The sequence below is a fragment of the Amblyomma mixtum genome, chromosome 3, assembly GCF_055824585.1.
Source record: "Amblyomma mixtum isolate Tamu chromosome 3, ASM5582458v1, whole genome shotgun sequence".
In the NCBI taxonomy this organism is placed as follows: Eukaryota; Metazoa; Arthropoda; class Arachnida; order Ixodida; family Ixodidae; genus Amblyomma; species Amblyomma mixtum.
Genome location: NC_143014.1, coordinates 408092416 through 408110035, shown reverse-complemented (window position 1 = coordinate 408110035; position 17620 = coordinate 408092416). Strand labels below are relative to the sequence as shown.

The following is a 17620-nucleotide window of genomic DNA, read 5'->3' as shown; positions in this document are numbered from 1 at the left end:
CTAGACTGGCAGTGCTTCAAAACAAGAGATCTAAAGGCTAGAATAAAGTGAAGCTAGGAGTGCTAGAGGCCATGTGTAAGCACTGTCATTTCCATGATCAGTATGTAGAATCACCTTGTAAGCAGCGCTTCATTTTAAACTTTTTAGTTTTCATCACTATTTCTACACTGACTTCTTCATGACACCTTCTAAAATGTCAAGTGCCATACTTTCTCTGCCAATCTCATGGCTGGTTCACAAATTTTAATGCGATAGCATTTCAGCTGTCATCACACCAAAACCCTGCCAGACTAAATTTGCTGATTGGTTGAAAGAAGTGACGTGAACTTGTGACGCTATCACAACTTGTCCTGATGGGCCATGCTGATTGGTCGGGAGAGGCCACATGACCTGGTGACATCATCGCAACTTGCCCACCACAGCAGGTGGCAATTATATCACTGATTGATCGAGACACTGCCAACACAACCCTGATATGGCACTGGCCAAATTCAGAAGATTGGATACGCACCACCTTGACGCCCTCAGCAAAGAGTGCAATGCCATGCTGACACAACACTAAGTGGTCATTGGCTGCGCCAATGTAAGACCACTCGGAGCACACTCCAAGGGCGTTGCAAGAGACATCTGTCTGTGGCAGACTTCGCTACTGTGTAGCAGAGAAACTTGGATGGAGCCTGGCAAACCCTATGAAATCAAAGAGTTTGAATTTGTGTGCGCCATCAAATGCTCAACCACAAACACAGAGGCAGGAGTGGCCATATATTCAAGGAGAAGAGTAGCTACAGCAGACTTTGCCCTCGTAGGTCATGACCACTCAAGTGGCGAAGTCTGTGTGGCACAACTCCCGAACGGTATCGTAGTCGTGTGTGCCTACACAGTCCCACAGACAAACAAGGCCCTCGTCGCAGACATACTAGCGAAAGGATTGCCCTTCAGATTTCAGAAGCAAAGGCTCACAGTGGTTGGCGACTTCAATCACAACGTATGTGCCAGCATGAAGTTCCCAGAGATCCCTTCAAGAACGAGTAGGACCTGAGATGGCAACACCAAGGAATGTAGCCACAGCGAGTCACACCACCTGGTTGGATTTAGCATTCCACAACGAGAACAGTCTCATGGAAGAGAAGGACGCCACCTGCCACCTCAGTGACCACAAAGCCATGCTAGTGGCACTGTGACAAGAGGCTGGAAGTCCTCAACACCACACGTGGATAAAGTGTGGTCATCTGAGGAAGACTACACTGAAGAAATGGATGTAGATAAATTAAATGCATAATTTAAACAAAGAATGTAAAAGAGATGCAAAGTGCCAACATTCTACAGTTCGGACCTGCGGCTGCAGCTCAGAGTTCGAACAGTGGCCGGTGAATGTTGCTCCAATTCAAAGAAACCGACGCAGAAACATGAAATGCAGACCCAAATTGAATCACAAGGCGATAACTCTAAAGACATTACGTTAACTCATATGAGTGCTTAGGAGGACCCACGAATTTTTGCACTGACCACAATTAAATCCCAACCTAACTTCTCACGCATGTGCATAAGAATGTGCACAGCAAATTAACTAGTGTCATTAGTACCAGTATCTAAAAAAAGTGGCAGCTGTTGCTTTGACAACAACTTTTATACAGCAGGCTCTCCAAAGTCAAACTCCACGGAACCTAGTAAGCCTGCATTTTTTTGCACCAACCTAGCTGCACTTTAAGTAGTTCGTAATGGTGTAAGTGATGCACACAAGGCCATCAGTACTACTGCATGTCGTTGACCGCCTTGTACACACATGGCATATACTCTAAAATAGTTAGCTAGCTACCTCACTGAATGAAAGCACATACGCATTACAAACGACTCCTAATATTTCAAAACTTGAAGGAGATCGAAGATTTGTGCAAAATACACACAGCACAGAGTTCTTGTTCACAATGCAAGTATATGGATGAAAAATACAAGGAAAAACACCACAAGCGCTTGTATTGTCTTTCCTTGTATTTTTCCATCTAGATTCTTCTCACACAGCAGAGAGAGAGACCTCTTACAAAGTTTTAGCACCATTTTGAAGGCACTCGCGACGATCACGGAGGTCGTAAAAAAACGCGCTTAACACCAGTTGGGTTGGCTTTGCCGCACAGCACCACCAGCAGGAAGCCATGGCAACCCAAGCGCCAGCTCACGTGGCTTCCCCGCATTACGGCTGTGTAGCATGGAAAATGGCATGTCAGAGTGAAAGCTAGTGCAGTTTTCCCTACCTCTGTGACAGCCGACATGAGCGCAGAATGGTTACTGCGCAGCTACAGCCAGCCACACCACTGCTTCCAGGGCCCTGTCGACGGGTGCGAGAGGGGTAAACACATGCTGGCCCCCCTGGCTACCAACCCTCCATGCTGCTGTATCTTCCGTGGCGCTGTTGGTGAGTGCGAGATAAAAGCTTGAGCCTTGGTGTGAGGAGTGCTTGCCGCATCACCACTAGTCACCTGAGTAGTGCGGTGGAGCCTGCCACCAACCATCTGAGCGGGCATCACTTGACACTTGGGAGTTCTATATATATATACGTTTTATAGCTGGCCAACTATGTTCGATGTATAAGGTAAAAATGTATTTGCTGCAAATAATTCAAAAGACTTTGATCTGAAAATACCCGTTTCTGTTTTACCGAGGTTCCACTCTATTAGTAGTTAACTGGTAATGAGAAAAGCATAAAAGGCAAGGAGTTCGCAAGGAAATGTAAAGCGGTCTAAAGACTCTTGGAAATCCTACACAGCGCCCGCGGTCAACCACTCAGTTGTCATGGGTTTTGGTCCAGACAGCTGACAGCAAGTGCAGAAACAGCACCTGTGCTCGAAAAAAACGGTTCAGTATCAACAAGTGCCATCTCCTCAGGATCACCTAGAAGACACCACAAAGTGGCAAAGAAAATGGGGTTCCGAAAGTGACCCCAGAAACAAACCGGAATGCTAGCACCACATCTAAAGAAAGAGAAAACTTGACACCAAGTCACACATAAAGTAGAACTTAGGAGCCATCGCTGCTTCCCAGATCAGACAAGACCAGAATGCATACAGAAGTTCTGAACCCTGAAGTTCTGAACATTGGTGCTTATGATACACGCACAGACACCATGACAATATCACAGTGTTAGACATGGTGACATGCCAGATTTGAAAACTATCTGGCTGCAGCTAATATCACCGAGGATAGTAGAAAGCGAGAGACATTGGACTTTGCAGCTGCTTGTACAATGCCACACTAGCAAGGCTAAAGAACGCCAATGCACCCCAGAAAAGCACAGTCTTTCAGAGCCGTGTACTGTGCCAAGTGAAGCAAGAAGACAAATTCCATGTCTGTCTGTGTCCGCTGACTACCACATGTGCCATAGAACCACTTCTGTGAGACTGAGAAGAATTACCCTAAGGGTTCAAGACAGCCCGACAAAGCATCTGCTAAGTGAAGGTTGTAGCCTTGAATATGCCGGAAGGCAAGCTGCCGGCACTGAGAAGACTACGAGAGGGCTGATCAACAGGGTAGTCCCAAAGAAGAAACCGGACAACTGCCACCAGAAAACAGAGTACAAATAAAGATATGCGCATGCTGTGGATGACAGTGGCCACATGCAAGAGACATGCAGATCCACATGTCACAACTGCAAGAAGGCAAATTATGTTGCTCAGCTGTGTAGAACATGCCAACAAAAGAAAAAAGTATAGAAAGAGGATCTCCTGAAGAGTTATACTGCACACAGGGAAAGGAGTCAAATGGATCGTCAACAATGAAAGAAAGGAGCATACACCTCACACCATTTGGCGTGTGTCGCATACATTCATGTGTACACACTGCTGCAGTAAACGCAGCAGCAGAAATTTTGAACGGCATCATTCAACAACTTCATATAGTAGATGAAGAGGGAATCAACGTAAGTGTCCGTATGCACCCTTGAGGAGCATGATTGCTGGCTTAGCCTTGTGTCAAGGGCACTGGAAAGTAGCACATGAGAGGGAAAACAAGGCTAGAGTTTTTTGGATGCATATTCTGAAAGCCGGACATCACAGCAGACCCTAACAAAGTGGTGGCAGTTGAGAGCGTAACATGCCCAAAGAACCCTTCAGAAATCCAAGGCTTGCTAATGCAGTCAACTGATCCCACGTATGGCTCCCTTTCTTGAGCCTCTTCATACATTAATGCAAAGAACATACTTCAGTAGACCAGTAAAAAACGCCACATGATGGATAACACCAAGAAAAAATTGGCTGCCAGCCACTCTCTCAGCTACTACGGCAACAGCGAAGATGTGTACCTCGTTATAAATGCAGGCATGACAAGAAGGAGTAGGCGCAATGCTGACACAAGACAGAAGAGGGAAAAAGCTTGCACCTTCGCAATGTTGCACTTGAGCACTGTCTTCAATAGACAGTCACTAGTCTCGGTACACAAGACGACTTTGCCAACCATCCTAAGAGAGGCTGGACTAACCCTCCCAGAGAAACTTCACACCAGAGTGAAAGTTCCTGAATTGGACAGAGAGAGAACTACAAGCTGCCAGAAAGAACTGCAGTGCATGCCACAGCACTGACTTAGTGCAAAGACCCCCTCCCCCCCCGATTTTGACCGTCTCCCTACAGGACATTGGCAGACTCCAGCAGCCGACTGCCGACTTTAACAGTTTCCTTCCATGTGGAAAATATCCCCTGGTAATAGTTGATAAGTACAGTAATACCTTCACGTGTGTGAAGGTGAGAGAGAGGCGTCTGAAGCATGCCGGCACCTATCAGTGCTGCTCGGCCAGCACTGCCCGGGGAGGAGCAGGTACACTTTAATGCTAAAATATGCCAGCCTGTGACGGTGACACTGCAACACGAGCAATGCATGTTTGGGAGCAAGAACACAGCTTGGGATAAGCCCCGTGCGGTTCACTGGCCAGGGCAGGCTGGCTGGGTGTCCTGTTCAAAATAACCAGTGCGTATGCTTGAGTGTTCACATTAACAAGCGCTTTCTATCATTACAGTGCACTGATACTGATGGGATTAGGTGAGCTTAAAAAAAAAAAAAAACGAGATTCCACTACATTAGACAACACTGTTACATATGAAGCAGCTGGAGGCAGCTTCAACTTACTGTTTTTATGTACCTGTATTTTTTTTGTGTTTTTTCATGCACCTTCATATCATGCAGTATTGTTGTTCCTTTTGCTTTGTATTTATTGTGCTTATGCTATGTTGTTTCCGCCGCAGCCAAGGGGGGCGCGGCCCCGTCAGGCATGTCTATTGCCTTTTGTCGCGTCCCCTAAGGCATTTCTGTAACGGAATGTCTTAAATAAAGAAAGATAAAGAAAGAAAGCTAAAATATGTGTGATATAATTGCAGGTTCTCACAAAAGCTTTTACTGCTGTTTTCCATTGTCTACAGCACGCACATACATTTAAATGAACAAGATGAAAATGGGGCAGAACAGCTCAAGCACTTAGCAAAAGCATATATATTCAGGTCAACTGACACGACAATACATATATACATAAGTACATTAGCAATGTTGCTGTGCAGTAATAATCATAAAACTGACAAAAGTACTGTTATGTAATGCAAAATTTTACACTCCAATAAACCTGATGAACTTGGACACATGCACTGTAGACTTCAGGCCAGTTCACATGCCTATTCATGCAGCAAAAAAATGAGCGTGTGATGTCCCATGTGCAGTAGCAAGACACAAAATGCACCCCTTCCCTCCTCACACACCCATTTCTGCAACCAGTTGAGGCATGCCTTACAAATCCATGCACGTGGGAGTGACAGCAACGCACGTTACCTGTTCAAGCAGGATTCCAACCCCACCGACGAAGTCCTTTAGGACAGCTGTGTGAAGGGCCCTATCTCCTGTGATGTCCACAGGATAGTTGACATCGGCACCCACACTGCACAGTATCCTCAGGGCAACCTCGTTTTGCTGTTCCACAGCAATCTGCACAGCTGTCTTGCCTACGGTGGAAAGCAATGGAAGCAAGAGCTGAACAAATATGACATGCACACTTCTCCCTAGCTAACTGACTCTGAGGCATTTGGTTGTTTTTTTCTACTACTTTCTAATCAATTATCTCTCAGCCGTTGATTAATTACACTATTTTCTCACTGAATAACACCACAAATAAAAAAAGATTGGAGACATTCCCCTTTGCTTTCCTTGGTTTTGGTGACGTTTGGCTTGTTGCATATACACAAAGAGAGTAAGGCGAGATGCAAAAGGTAGTGCAGCCATTCTTCAGAGGGCAAAAAAAAATAGTACTTACTAGGCGGTTTTGCTCTTTCTTAAATATATGTTTAGCCAGATCCTTAGCCCTTGGAACAATAGCAAGGACATGTAAGTGTTAGCACTGATTTCATAAAATGCAGTAGAAGAGCCTCACTATATTTCAGTGGACAGAGAGAGGAGTGTGCATGCGTGCATGTACTCTGCTCATTTCCTTCCTGGATATCATAAGGTATTTGCACCTTTATACACTACACTCTGTTCCATACATAGAAGGCAACGCTGCGGAGGCTGCAGAAGTAGTGCGTCTGTGAAGCCATATTACTCCGCCACATATCATTTGTTCTTCTCGAAGCCTCGGTGAGTGTTTGGACGAAAACAGAGAGCGGTATAAAACGAAGGGGGTAGCAGTGAAAATCGCTGTCAAAACTGCGAGGGACTCGGCGTTTGGGCACTCCGCCTATAATTTGCAACAAGTGTGGACTACTTTTCAGGTGCAGATGGAGTATGAGCGATTCGCCCCACGAGCCGCGCATCGTATTGCCACATGTCATTTTTACTTCTCGAAGTCGCGATGAAACCAAGATGTGGCAAAACGAAGTGCAGGATATGTTGCCATTCACGGCACTTGAAATTTGCCACTACAAAATACGTCTGTGGTCACTGCAGCTGTATGGCGAACTACTTTTTGGACATGGAATTAGCCTGCGCGAACAGGCACGCTAGCTTTGGTAGTGCTGCCTACTAAGTATGAAATGGAGTACAGGGGAAAAAAACGAGATTAATACCCCAGCCAGAAAGGCACGAGGACGACAATAAGGCACTAAACCGATCTTGAAGCACTGCTCTCTGTCTCCAGCATTTCTTTCATGCACCCCTCTCCACTTGCATTTCTGTCACATCATAGTGACTCTTATTTCATGAACCCTTGGTTAAATTTCTCACACCAAAGAACTGAATGCATTTGAGAGTTGAAGACATAGACAACATTTACGGTATGTCATGCAGTGCATTTAATTCAGCGAGAACAGTGCTGTATGTGAGTGTTGTATGACTTTTCACAGCTTTGCATAGCATCTGCAAATGCCATTTACGCTAGAATCAAGGCTACACAACCTCCCCTCCCAGTTTCCACCTTCACCCGTGTGGAACGGGGCTACGTATCATCAAGTTATTGGAGTGCTTACGCCTCATCATTTGTGAAAGGTGCCCAACAAACAGCTCTTGCTACGAAAAAAAAGCAACAAGGGCAACGTGCCTTCCATTACGCAACAAAGCTCCAAGAGCAGAACAATGCACCACAGTCGAAGAGATGGTAGTATCTCAGGGCAATTTCAACACCCCAAAACATATGCATCCTAATTTCATGTTGCAATTACGATGATGCCATAAGCTGATAATGTTGCCCAAATGAAAGATTAAAATTATTTTGCACAGGATGGTGTTGACTTTGCTTGAGAGGTTGAAAAAGTAGCCAGGAGCAAATGAGTAAGCGCTACCCAAACAATGGCAGCCTTAAGGAACAACAAAAATGATGCCTGTAACCTTGAAGACATTGCAGAGATGTTGTGTCCCACTGAGAGTAACAAAAAATAATTCATTACTAGGTACATTCTCGTTTCCAACAATACATAAGCTGTTTGATGCCAGCACTGGGGACAAGAGAATGCATTTCTCAAACAAATGAGGCACGGCAAACTCCTTGCATGGCAAATACGGTTAAATCCAGTCTGTCCAAGCTGCATCACATGAATAGCATTAAAGTTTAGATATTGGGCACTTGGCACCACTTCCTGTGTCTGCGCGATTCACAGAGGATCTAGCAGAGGAGGAGACCAATGCACACACCTTCTGCATCGGCCGCATTAATCTGCAGCACGGGCCGATGGGACAGCAGCCTTGTGAGGCCCTCTCTGGACATGAAGCCCAGAACGGCACAGTGCAGCACTGTGCGGCCCCACCGGTCAAGACTGGTTACGTCAGCGCCACGCACGAGCAGGAGCGTAGCATGGTCACTCCGCCCTCGCAGAGTGGACAGATGGAGTGGAGTCTGCAGCAGGGTCAGGGTTGCACAAGGTTACACTTTCTCAGTGCCACTGCTCTGAGGGAAAACCTGCAGCAGCAGAGAAGATAGCTAGCTCCTAGTTAAAGCATATATTAGAGCAGTATCATGAAGCAAACTGAATGAGTTCAGATGTTGCGTAGTTGGTTTTAATGGACGTGTCCTGTTGTTTCGAGCCTAGAACTCCGTCGCTCACGGTGTCACCATATGAGTACCTCTGGTCTTTATGGAAACTATATTTAATGCACCAGGTTCTTAAGAACTTTGTCAACACCAGCCGATAAAAAAAAATGTAAGGTGAAAACATTAGCATGCTCAATATGGCACCCATCTTAAGCATGCCTCAAGGCTGGCCTGGAAGCCATCTGGAACTACAGTTCTCTCATTTATTCAAACCTAAAGGAACCACAGATTTTCCACAGACGATCCAAGACTAAATGAGATTTGCTTTATGAATGTCTAGGTTAGGTTAGGTTAGCTAAAAGCACTAGCACAACATACAATATGAGTGAAAGGCACCGATATGGTTACTCAACTAGCAGTCTCCAACAGGTTGCGTGGCTGAAAAAAATTACAGACGATCAATGCGACTGATGCGGCAGAGTACTCACTTCAGACTGCAAGCGAGTGTGTGATCCAGTTTGTCAATCACTGGGTGACAGTAAGTACCCCTGCTCCACTCTCCCGATCGAATCCAACAATCTCACAATGGGACATGCCGTACATCCTCACCACACTCCCCCACCTGCCACCCATTGCCTCCTACTTTCCCGCACCTCTGAGAGAGGAGAAGGAAACTCTGATCTCTCCACTTTGCCAACTGGCAACCGAGGCATTAGACGGAAGGAGAAACGTTTCCAACATGGGGGTTCTAATGCTAACACATTAAAAAAGTTATCAATAATGCAACTGGTTTCCTATTCGAGTAAAACCATATTACCGGGACCTCACTTAAAATGTCTGAATAGTCTGAAAGGTCAAATAATTAAATGGCTGCAAAAAAAAAACTTTCAAGAAATCATTTCGCACCACACCTAATTTATTTAACAAAGAAATAGGCTTCGGTCAGCTGCTTTTGACTGAAGAGTGAATCAGGGTGACAATTTTTTGCAAATCTGTCATGCTGTACTGCACGCCCACTGCTGGGAATATCAAAGCAGAACTGCTCCTATATACTAAGGTCTTCTGTGGCCTCCCCCACAGGTGCAACACATTAGTGCTGTGGAGCCTCCTCACAAGCGGCGACGTCCATGTAAGGCAGCACGTGACAAGTGCACATTTTCAGTGCACAGGACCACATAGACAGAAGTGAGGGGAATCCACATTTGAGCTGGAACAGCCTTCTAAAATGAAAAAGACCAGCTCCGATCAGCGTCCGATACAGCGCAAAGATGGCCTTAGCTCGCCGATCCGCAGCTGGCTAGCTGCTATCATCACGGGCTTGTAGAGAAGCTTCGAAAACGAAACTACACAGAAATGGGGCACCTCCGATCGTCTGGAATGCTGATCGGACCTCGACATCACCACCCATTGAGAACACAGCCTCCCATCACCACAAACCTGACATATTCGGCCTAGGCCACTGATCTTTTGAGCGCTGGGAGCACTAGAGCAAGACAAAAGATTTAATTAAGTGAAACCACGTATGAATTAAGCAGCTTTAAAATGCATTGAAAATATACCCGGCCAACCAAAATCTTAAGAGTGGTTTCAATTAACTGAAAGTGCGAATTATCGGAGTATCAATTATTGCGAGCCTACTGCACAGTGACTAGTCTGAATGCCCCTGAACTAATCAAAGCAGTTTTGCATTGCCTTGCAATAATGTGCACCCAACTGTTCACCCCTTCCACTGCACTGCAAGGAGACTCCTGTTCACAGTACACCAGTGGCTGCAGCCATTTGCTTCATATGTAAGCCATTGTTGGGTAACATTTGGCAAACACGATGGCTATGCACACCATTTCACCTACATGCACACACGGTGAGCAGCCATATGCAGAAGCTAACCATGCCCTCAAACCACATGCTCCGTGACACATCTAGCACTAAATCAAATCAAATCAAATCAAATCAAATTTATTTTCCAGCAAGTGGATGGTCGCCTGGGCTAAAAGCTGTACAAACAGCTTGACAAAGGCCCAGGAAACCAGTACACAACATAGCAAGAGCAAACAGCAAATTCTAGAGGTTCATTAAAAAGTGTTATACACTGCATACATCACTGTAGCACGAGATGGAAACAAAACAAAAAAGTTGATCAACAATAAGATCAATGGAAAAAGCTCAACAAGGCAGAAAGTTTGTAAATGGGAGTGTAATATTTAAAGTAAGAACACATGAATGGATAGATTATATTTGCACGAAGTAGGTTCTCAATTGCTCAGGACTAAAACCAACAGTGTCTTTATATTTGTTGAGAAAAACGGGAAGATTATGAGCCAAGGACTGTAATTGTAAAGGATTGTAAAGCATGTGACCGCCCCACTGGAGGTTTGGTTGCAGACTAAAGCCTTCCCAACAGCCAAGGTGACATGGTTGCCAGTCAGTCTGGGAAAAGCGCACGGATGAGATTACCACGGGTCAACAGGATGCAGAAGTGCATGTTTCTGGAGGGCACTGAGTATTAAAGCTGTGCTGATGGAAGCAGACAAGAAAGGCTCACCTGTCCCTTGTTGTTCTGCTTGCTGACACACTCCACATGCTTCTTGGTGCAGTCCACAATTTTCAGGAGGGTCTCGAGGAAGCACGAAGGATGTGCCACAGCTATGTGCAAGGCACTGTTGGGAAAGAAGACACCACATTCCATGACATGCAGGGCTGCAACAGTACACCACGGCTCAGCCTTCTTTGTCCCAGCCACAAAGCTCCTTAAAATGCAGTGCAGATTCTCCCTTGCATAATCAGCTTTTTATTCCATCTCCTCACTCAGAATCAATTCAGTACCAAGAAATTTCAAACAGGTGGACCCAGGGTTTGTACAGAACGAATGGCCCAAAATTCAAGAATTGCAAGATACAAAGGGGCAATAATCAAGGAGGGCAAGAAATTTTTTTTGGACCACACGGATTAGGAATACTTCAACTCCTTGCTTGGCTCCAATTTCCCTCTCAACGGCCACTAGCTCTGCTTTTTTGTCCCTGAACTTTCGGTGAAAAAGTTAACATTGACACGGAGCGTTGCAGCATTTTCTTAATCTAAGCATCCTCACAGAGACCACCTGCCGACTCCCACAGAAATTTTAGCATCCTTTGCAGTTTTGTCTTCTTGCCACACAAGTTCTCAAGCTTCAGCTCCCATGCCTACCTTATCTGATTTGCCTGCTTTTCTGCTGCAATCCTCCTGATCCCATGCTGGCATTCCAGGCAACTCTTTGCCAGCATGCTGTTGACCTGGAGATATGCTTCGAGCTTTACAGGTAACTTTTCAGTGTTGATTCACCCACTGTCACCACATCAATCATCATCTAGCACAACATGCACTTTTGCTCTAAGCAGATCGCTCAAGTCCCCTCTCAGCCACCTGCCCATCTGTCACAGAGTTCTAACTGGCACCACACAGCACAAAGCACAAAGATGAAATGGCGCAACGATGTCGCATGCGCTCGAAGCCTTCAGGGAAAGCGTCACTCGTGTGGCAAATAGAAGAGTGGAAGACAAAGAGAGGAATGAAAAAACAAGCATCTCCACTGCCCGAAAAATTCTCGAGGAAATGATACGCTCCGGATGGGTTCCACTTCAAACGCAATTTATTCATTATAGTTTGTCTGCACAAGAGGAGGATGGTCTGGGATAAAAAGAAAATGCATACAGAAAAAAGGGGAAAGTGGGGACGGAGAGCCAGAACCATGTCTTGAAGGATTTATGGCGCTTAGAGAGAGAGAGACAAAGAAAATGAGACACTCGTGACTTTGGTCTGCCTGCATGCTGCACTGTCGCTTCGGACTTTGCCCATCATCTCCCTGTCTTCCACTGGTCCATCTGAGAGGCACTCTTAGTCACCACGTAACCTTGCTTTTTAGAGATAATCAATATAGATCCGAATTTTCCAAGGAATCTAAGTGCATCAAAATTTCTCAAGTTTCAAGGGTCACTGAAATGGTTTTCCGGAAATCAAGGGTATTCAAGAATTTCAAGGCTATGCGCAAACCTTGGGTGGACCACTAAGAGTTACCACAAACGATTAGTGCAGCAGCTGACGAATTTTTCCCTGCGTAGCTGAGCGTCTTCACATATGCCACTATGGTTTCTCAAACTGCGCAACACATGCAAACTCCAGTTACATTGACTGCTTCTAAAAGAATGCTAAAGCAGCATGCCATGAAAAACACTTGAATTACTGCAGTCTCACAACTTTGCACTCAACTTGTAAAAGGCGTACAGTCTGAAACGACAAATAGACAGTGGTGCTCCCACATTCACCCACGAGTAGCACACCCCGATTTTTGAGTTGTGTGCTAGTCAGGAAATGCCCCTTTCTTTGCTTTTCATGCAGGGTGCACACCTTCCAGCACTTAAAGGCAATTGGAAAAACTACTTCTCCATCAAGCTATCGTGGCTCCACAACACTGATGCTGCAAAGGCAAATGCTCTCTGAAATGTAACCACTGCTTTCCAATTCCACCAAACCAGTCTTCAGTGAAACAGGAACGACATTAACCCTTTGAGGGTCGAATTATTTTGAAGAAAACTTTCCCAGGTGGTCAAATTACTTTATTGCGGATCTTGAATCTACAAAATGCATATAATCGAGAATAAATAGTAAAAAAAAATTAGGAACAGTACTTTGGTGACAGCATCACTCACAACTGGAAAATGTTCAATAAAATAGAATAGCAACGGTGATAAGCAAGCTAAGAGCAGCACCAATAAAGATAGAAATCAACTTTCGCCGCCTCTGCAAAACAGTGCCCACAAAGAAAAAACATGTTTTGCGCGACTCCGTTGCGATCCCGCGGCGGAATCGAAACCGCGTACAAGCGTTGCCACAGAGGGCGAGAATACCTCGCGAGCAACGGTGATAAGCAAGCTAAGAGCAGCGCCAATGAAGATAGAAATCAACTTCGGCAGCCCCTGCAAGATAGTGCTGACAAAAAGAAAACTCAAATTTCGCGCGACTCCGTTGCGATCACGCGGCGAAACCAAAACTACAAAAGGGGTGTTGCCGCAGTCCGTGCCGCCGCGCTAAAGCTAGACATAAGTTCTGCTTATCTCCGTAAGAAGGCAGCACAAAATTCAAACACTTCTTGTAAGTCCTAAGAGGCGGCAGTACCCCCCAGTGAGCACGCATTGTTCTTTTGGCGCAAAATTTCAAACGGGAGATCGAAACCGTACCCGTACGGCAAAGACCTTGCGGGACAGAAAACCGCCGCCATACATATACGGCAAAAACCTTCAAAGGGTTAAGATCGGTTTTGACTTGACCTTTCTACTTGCTATTCCTAGCAGTTTTCTTGAGCCACTGAGTGGAAACTGAGATTCCAGCCACTTCTTTTAGTCTGTAGACAGCTCAAGTGCCATGTCTGTGTTGTTGTACGACAGTTGTTCCATTTGCCAGCATAATCTGTAAACACCACTGCAGCTGCTCCGTGCAAGAAGACCACTAAGCTGGAATGAGTGCGAGCCTACCCCAGTAAAAAGAATGTAATGATCTTGACTAGGCTTGCAATAACAGCAAATTAAATGAATCTCAACTCAATCAGATTCATTTCAGTTCTGATGGAGAACAGTATCGCCAAACAAAGGGGTTGGTAGCTTGTCATTTTACCTTCACATGTGTCTCGACTGATGCAAAAAATGTGCTAAGAGCCACAAATTCGGTCTGAATAAAAACAAAAAAAACATCTGGACACGCAAAACAGAAGAACCAATTGAACAAAACTAATGAGAATTAGAAGCTAGTGCGAAACTAGTTGCAACTGTTGTTTGCCATTCTGCGAGATAAAAAAGGTTACCAAGGCAAACATGTGCCACTGAAAATAATTTTAAAATGCTATACAAATTACTCTTACACAGAGTTCCTATAAATGAAAGCACTCACTTTATATCCCCTGTTCTTGGCACACACTTTTCCTACCAATTTGGAAGTTTGAAAATAACCCTCAAGCAGAACTCTGCTCCAGCCTTGCGGAGATAGACACAATGCTGCCTTGACTGGTTCTGGTGTCTCGCAGCATCACATCCAGTTCTTCATACACCCAAACATTTGTCCAAAGGAGCCAGATGGCATAGAAGAACTACTCACACCATTCCGCCAACTTCCTTCCCTGTCATTCTACCTCCCTGGTACTTTTCCTCCCGAGTAGAGCGTGTTTTAAAATTTAGATTCCATTATATAGAACAAATGTTTTTTGCACCCTTTTTGCCAAGAGCCTCCGAACAGTGGAGCCACTTCTCCGTGCAGACAGCTCTTTTAATGACCACAATCATTTCATGAATGCCATTGTATTAGTAGGAGTTTTTGCACTATTTGATGTGATGTTACACGCTATTATTTACTAGTACTTTCATTTTGTTTCTTTCGTGCTGCACTGTAACCACTCCCCTCTCGACTAGTGGCCCCCGAGGGAGTTCTAAATACACATGTGGAGCTGTCACAGCTGAGCATATTAATTTCACCCACTGATGGCAGAGGACTCTTGAAAAGTGTCTATAAAATCACTCTTTACGGCAGCTCAAGGAACTCACTCAGCAAAGAAAGCACTGCCCCATGTGATGAGCCAATCAGGCACTTAGGCCTGGAAGCTGAAAGGACTGGCACCTTAGTGTTCACCTGAACAGCATGTGCACCATACTGATTTTTCCGACTATGCCGGAGCAACTTTTTGCTGATGGGCTTAGTGGCTGTGCCAGAACCCTCCCGCAACGGATTTGCACACATGCACAGACGATGCCCTATTGTTTAACGTGAGAAAATGGCTCTAAGTCTATTCTGACATAAGCAGTAGCCTGCATCAGGCTCCCTATGTGCACATGCATGTGATAAGGTTTTGGAACTTGCTATGTGCATATCACTTACTCTGGAAGCTATCACCACTAGACTTAAGACACGCAAAGACGGAAAGCACAATTTCTTGACAGTCTAAAGCCCCATCTTCATGAATAACACTAATGTTTTTGTGGTTTTCATGCCATGGGATTTATACACAATACTGTAGCAATGAGCCCCCGATTACTCACTTGTTGCCGTCTACATCGCAGAGCGAGATCAGATCCGAGACCAGCTTGATCAAGATGTCGGTCGAGCAGTTCCTCACCAGGTGCTTAGTCAACCAGCAAAGCAGGCCATACATTGCATCCCCAAGCTCCCTGCCTTTGGCATTGCCCCACCTCTTCTTGTAGATGTCGTCCCGATAGTGACTTGGGCTATTAAATTCCTCGTACAGTGGCATCTTGCTGTCCGTCTTGCCAGGGTCGTAGCAGGCGCCTTCTTCACCCCCACTCAGGGTCAGTTTTCTCATAGAATCCTCCAGCTTGCGGCTGTCAGCAGCCATGCCTGCACCGACAGGTGTGCCACATTAAACAACACAGGCCTAGAGCAAAGTCTGACCCACCTGTCTCGAAAAGGAGCAGCAAACACCAGCAGCACCTTTCCCTGCATCGTTCATGCAGTGAACGATACTGCACAGGCCTCTACAAATGGCACATGCTTCGATATGCAGCTATCAACGCTCTGTCCTGTTGCTCATCAGTGCAATGCTAGCAAAAGTCCTAGACAGACGCACTCCAACATATATTAAAGGCTTCCAGCTAAATGGCATACCTCCAATGACAGTCATCAGAAGTGACAGCTATGGGAATGCACACGCATAATTGAAGTTGCTGCCAGCATTTGTATGAAATGAACCACACACAGCTCTGTAGAATAAAAAAAAACAAACAGATTTGAGTGGGGCGACACTTCCTTGCTTTACTTTTTTCTCCTCCTGCTTTACAATTCCTTCTTAAAGAGTAATGAAAGTGATTTATCTAAAATTTCATTACGACAAATCTCGCAAATGGCATATCCCTCAATTTGATGTCTCACCTACACTCAGCTAAGGTCCTTCGAAAGTCAGAAACCACTGTATAGAAATAAGAATCTGACAGCGAAAATTTGTACAGTGAGGAAATGATAAAATACACAATGCGGAGTCACACTGGGTAAATGGAAAAGGAGGTGAGAGGTGAGAAGTCTTCACCCACTGATGCCTAAATCTGCATTTGTCTTTTTTTTTTCCATGTTTTTCGTGTCTAAAATTTGAGCAAAGTATATTCAGACAAGACTTAACCCATGCACGTGAAGGGTACTTCTATTGTACAAGAGGAAACACAACAATACTTCATAGTTCTCACCCAATGAATTGGGATATTTAAATCTTGGTCCATCGACTTATATGGGCCACATTTATATGATTGCAAAAAAGCAGTTTCCATGCAAGAATTCCAGAAAAAAAGGTGCATCAGTGTGTAGACAAATGGAAACGCACAAGCATGACCTTGGCTAGCAAATAAAAATGTGCACATGCTACATCCGATTTACTACAAATAAATATATTGTACTATCACCCAAACAATAAGCATGACATACTGCCGTGCATCATGACATAAAGCCTGATGAACTACGCATAAAGTAGCAGCTATGCAAGAGCAACTATTCAATCCCATGAGGGCATCAAGTCAGTGCACAAAAACTGACAAACAAAGCTAGAGTGACTGCTGCAGTGTTGCCTTCTAGCGACAGACTTCCCTCACTTAAATAGCTAGCAACAAATGCCCAGGAGAAAAACCTTTTTTTTTTTTTTTTGAAGAGCACTCTACATGCAGTCAGTTACCTTGGCTGAGCACGGGGTTTGCAGATCCCTCCCGCAGCAGGCAATAGAAGTCCTTCAGATTCTCATGCAGCACTGCCATCTCGTCGTCACTCAGCAGAGGCTCTTCCTCCATGTCCTCACCCGTGGCTGCAGCAAATGGGGGCAGCAGTTGTACAGCCATTCCACTGGGGGCCACTATCTCAACCAAGCTGCCGTGGCTGCAAAGCTGGGGTGGAAACTAAGAGACAGCATTCAGCGAAAACCCTAACCTTGTGCTTTTTTTCTTCATTCTTCTTTTCCCTCACCTCTGGGCACTCCGAGGGCCCATCAAAGGCACTGTGCTCTGTGTTGAAGACACGCGGTCAGACAGCCACAAAAATGCAGCGACTGTATCCCGCATAATCCGCCCACTGCACATGGCAGGTGCAATAAGGGCATGCCAGCCACTCCCTGTAGAGCGGCAGTTTTTTTCCCGCAGCAACACAGAGCAGCCACCATGTGACACCAATCTGGTGTCACCACAACGCCCA

The 17620-nt window shown here is 45.3% G+C and overlaps 1 protein-coding gene across 5 annotated transcripts in view; it reads right to left on the bottom strand.

The window, feature by feature from the left end:
• The window catches only part of Rel (nuclear factor NF-kappa-B family member relish), a 112895-nt gene that overhangs the window by 14916 nt on the left and 80359 nt on the right, over positions 1 to 17620 (bottom strand). For all 5 annotated transcript variants that reach the window (XM_089584801.1, XM_089584805.1, XM_089584803.1 and 2 more), the window contains exons 11-15: positions 17112 to 17237; positions 15478 to 15793; positions 10965 to 11079; positions 8086 to 8287; positions 5800 to 5969 (exon numbers count right to left, since the gene is read on the bottom strand). In XM_089584801.1, coding sequence (XP_089440927.1) covers positions 5800 to 5969; positions 8086 to 8287; positions 10965 to 11079; positions 15478 to 15793; positions 17112 to 17237 — 929 coding nt within the window. The remainder of the gene's footprint in view (positions 1 to 5799; positions 5970 to 8085; positions 8288 to 10964; positions 11080 to 15477; positions 15794 to 17111; positions 17238 to 17620) is intronic.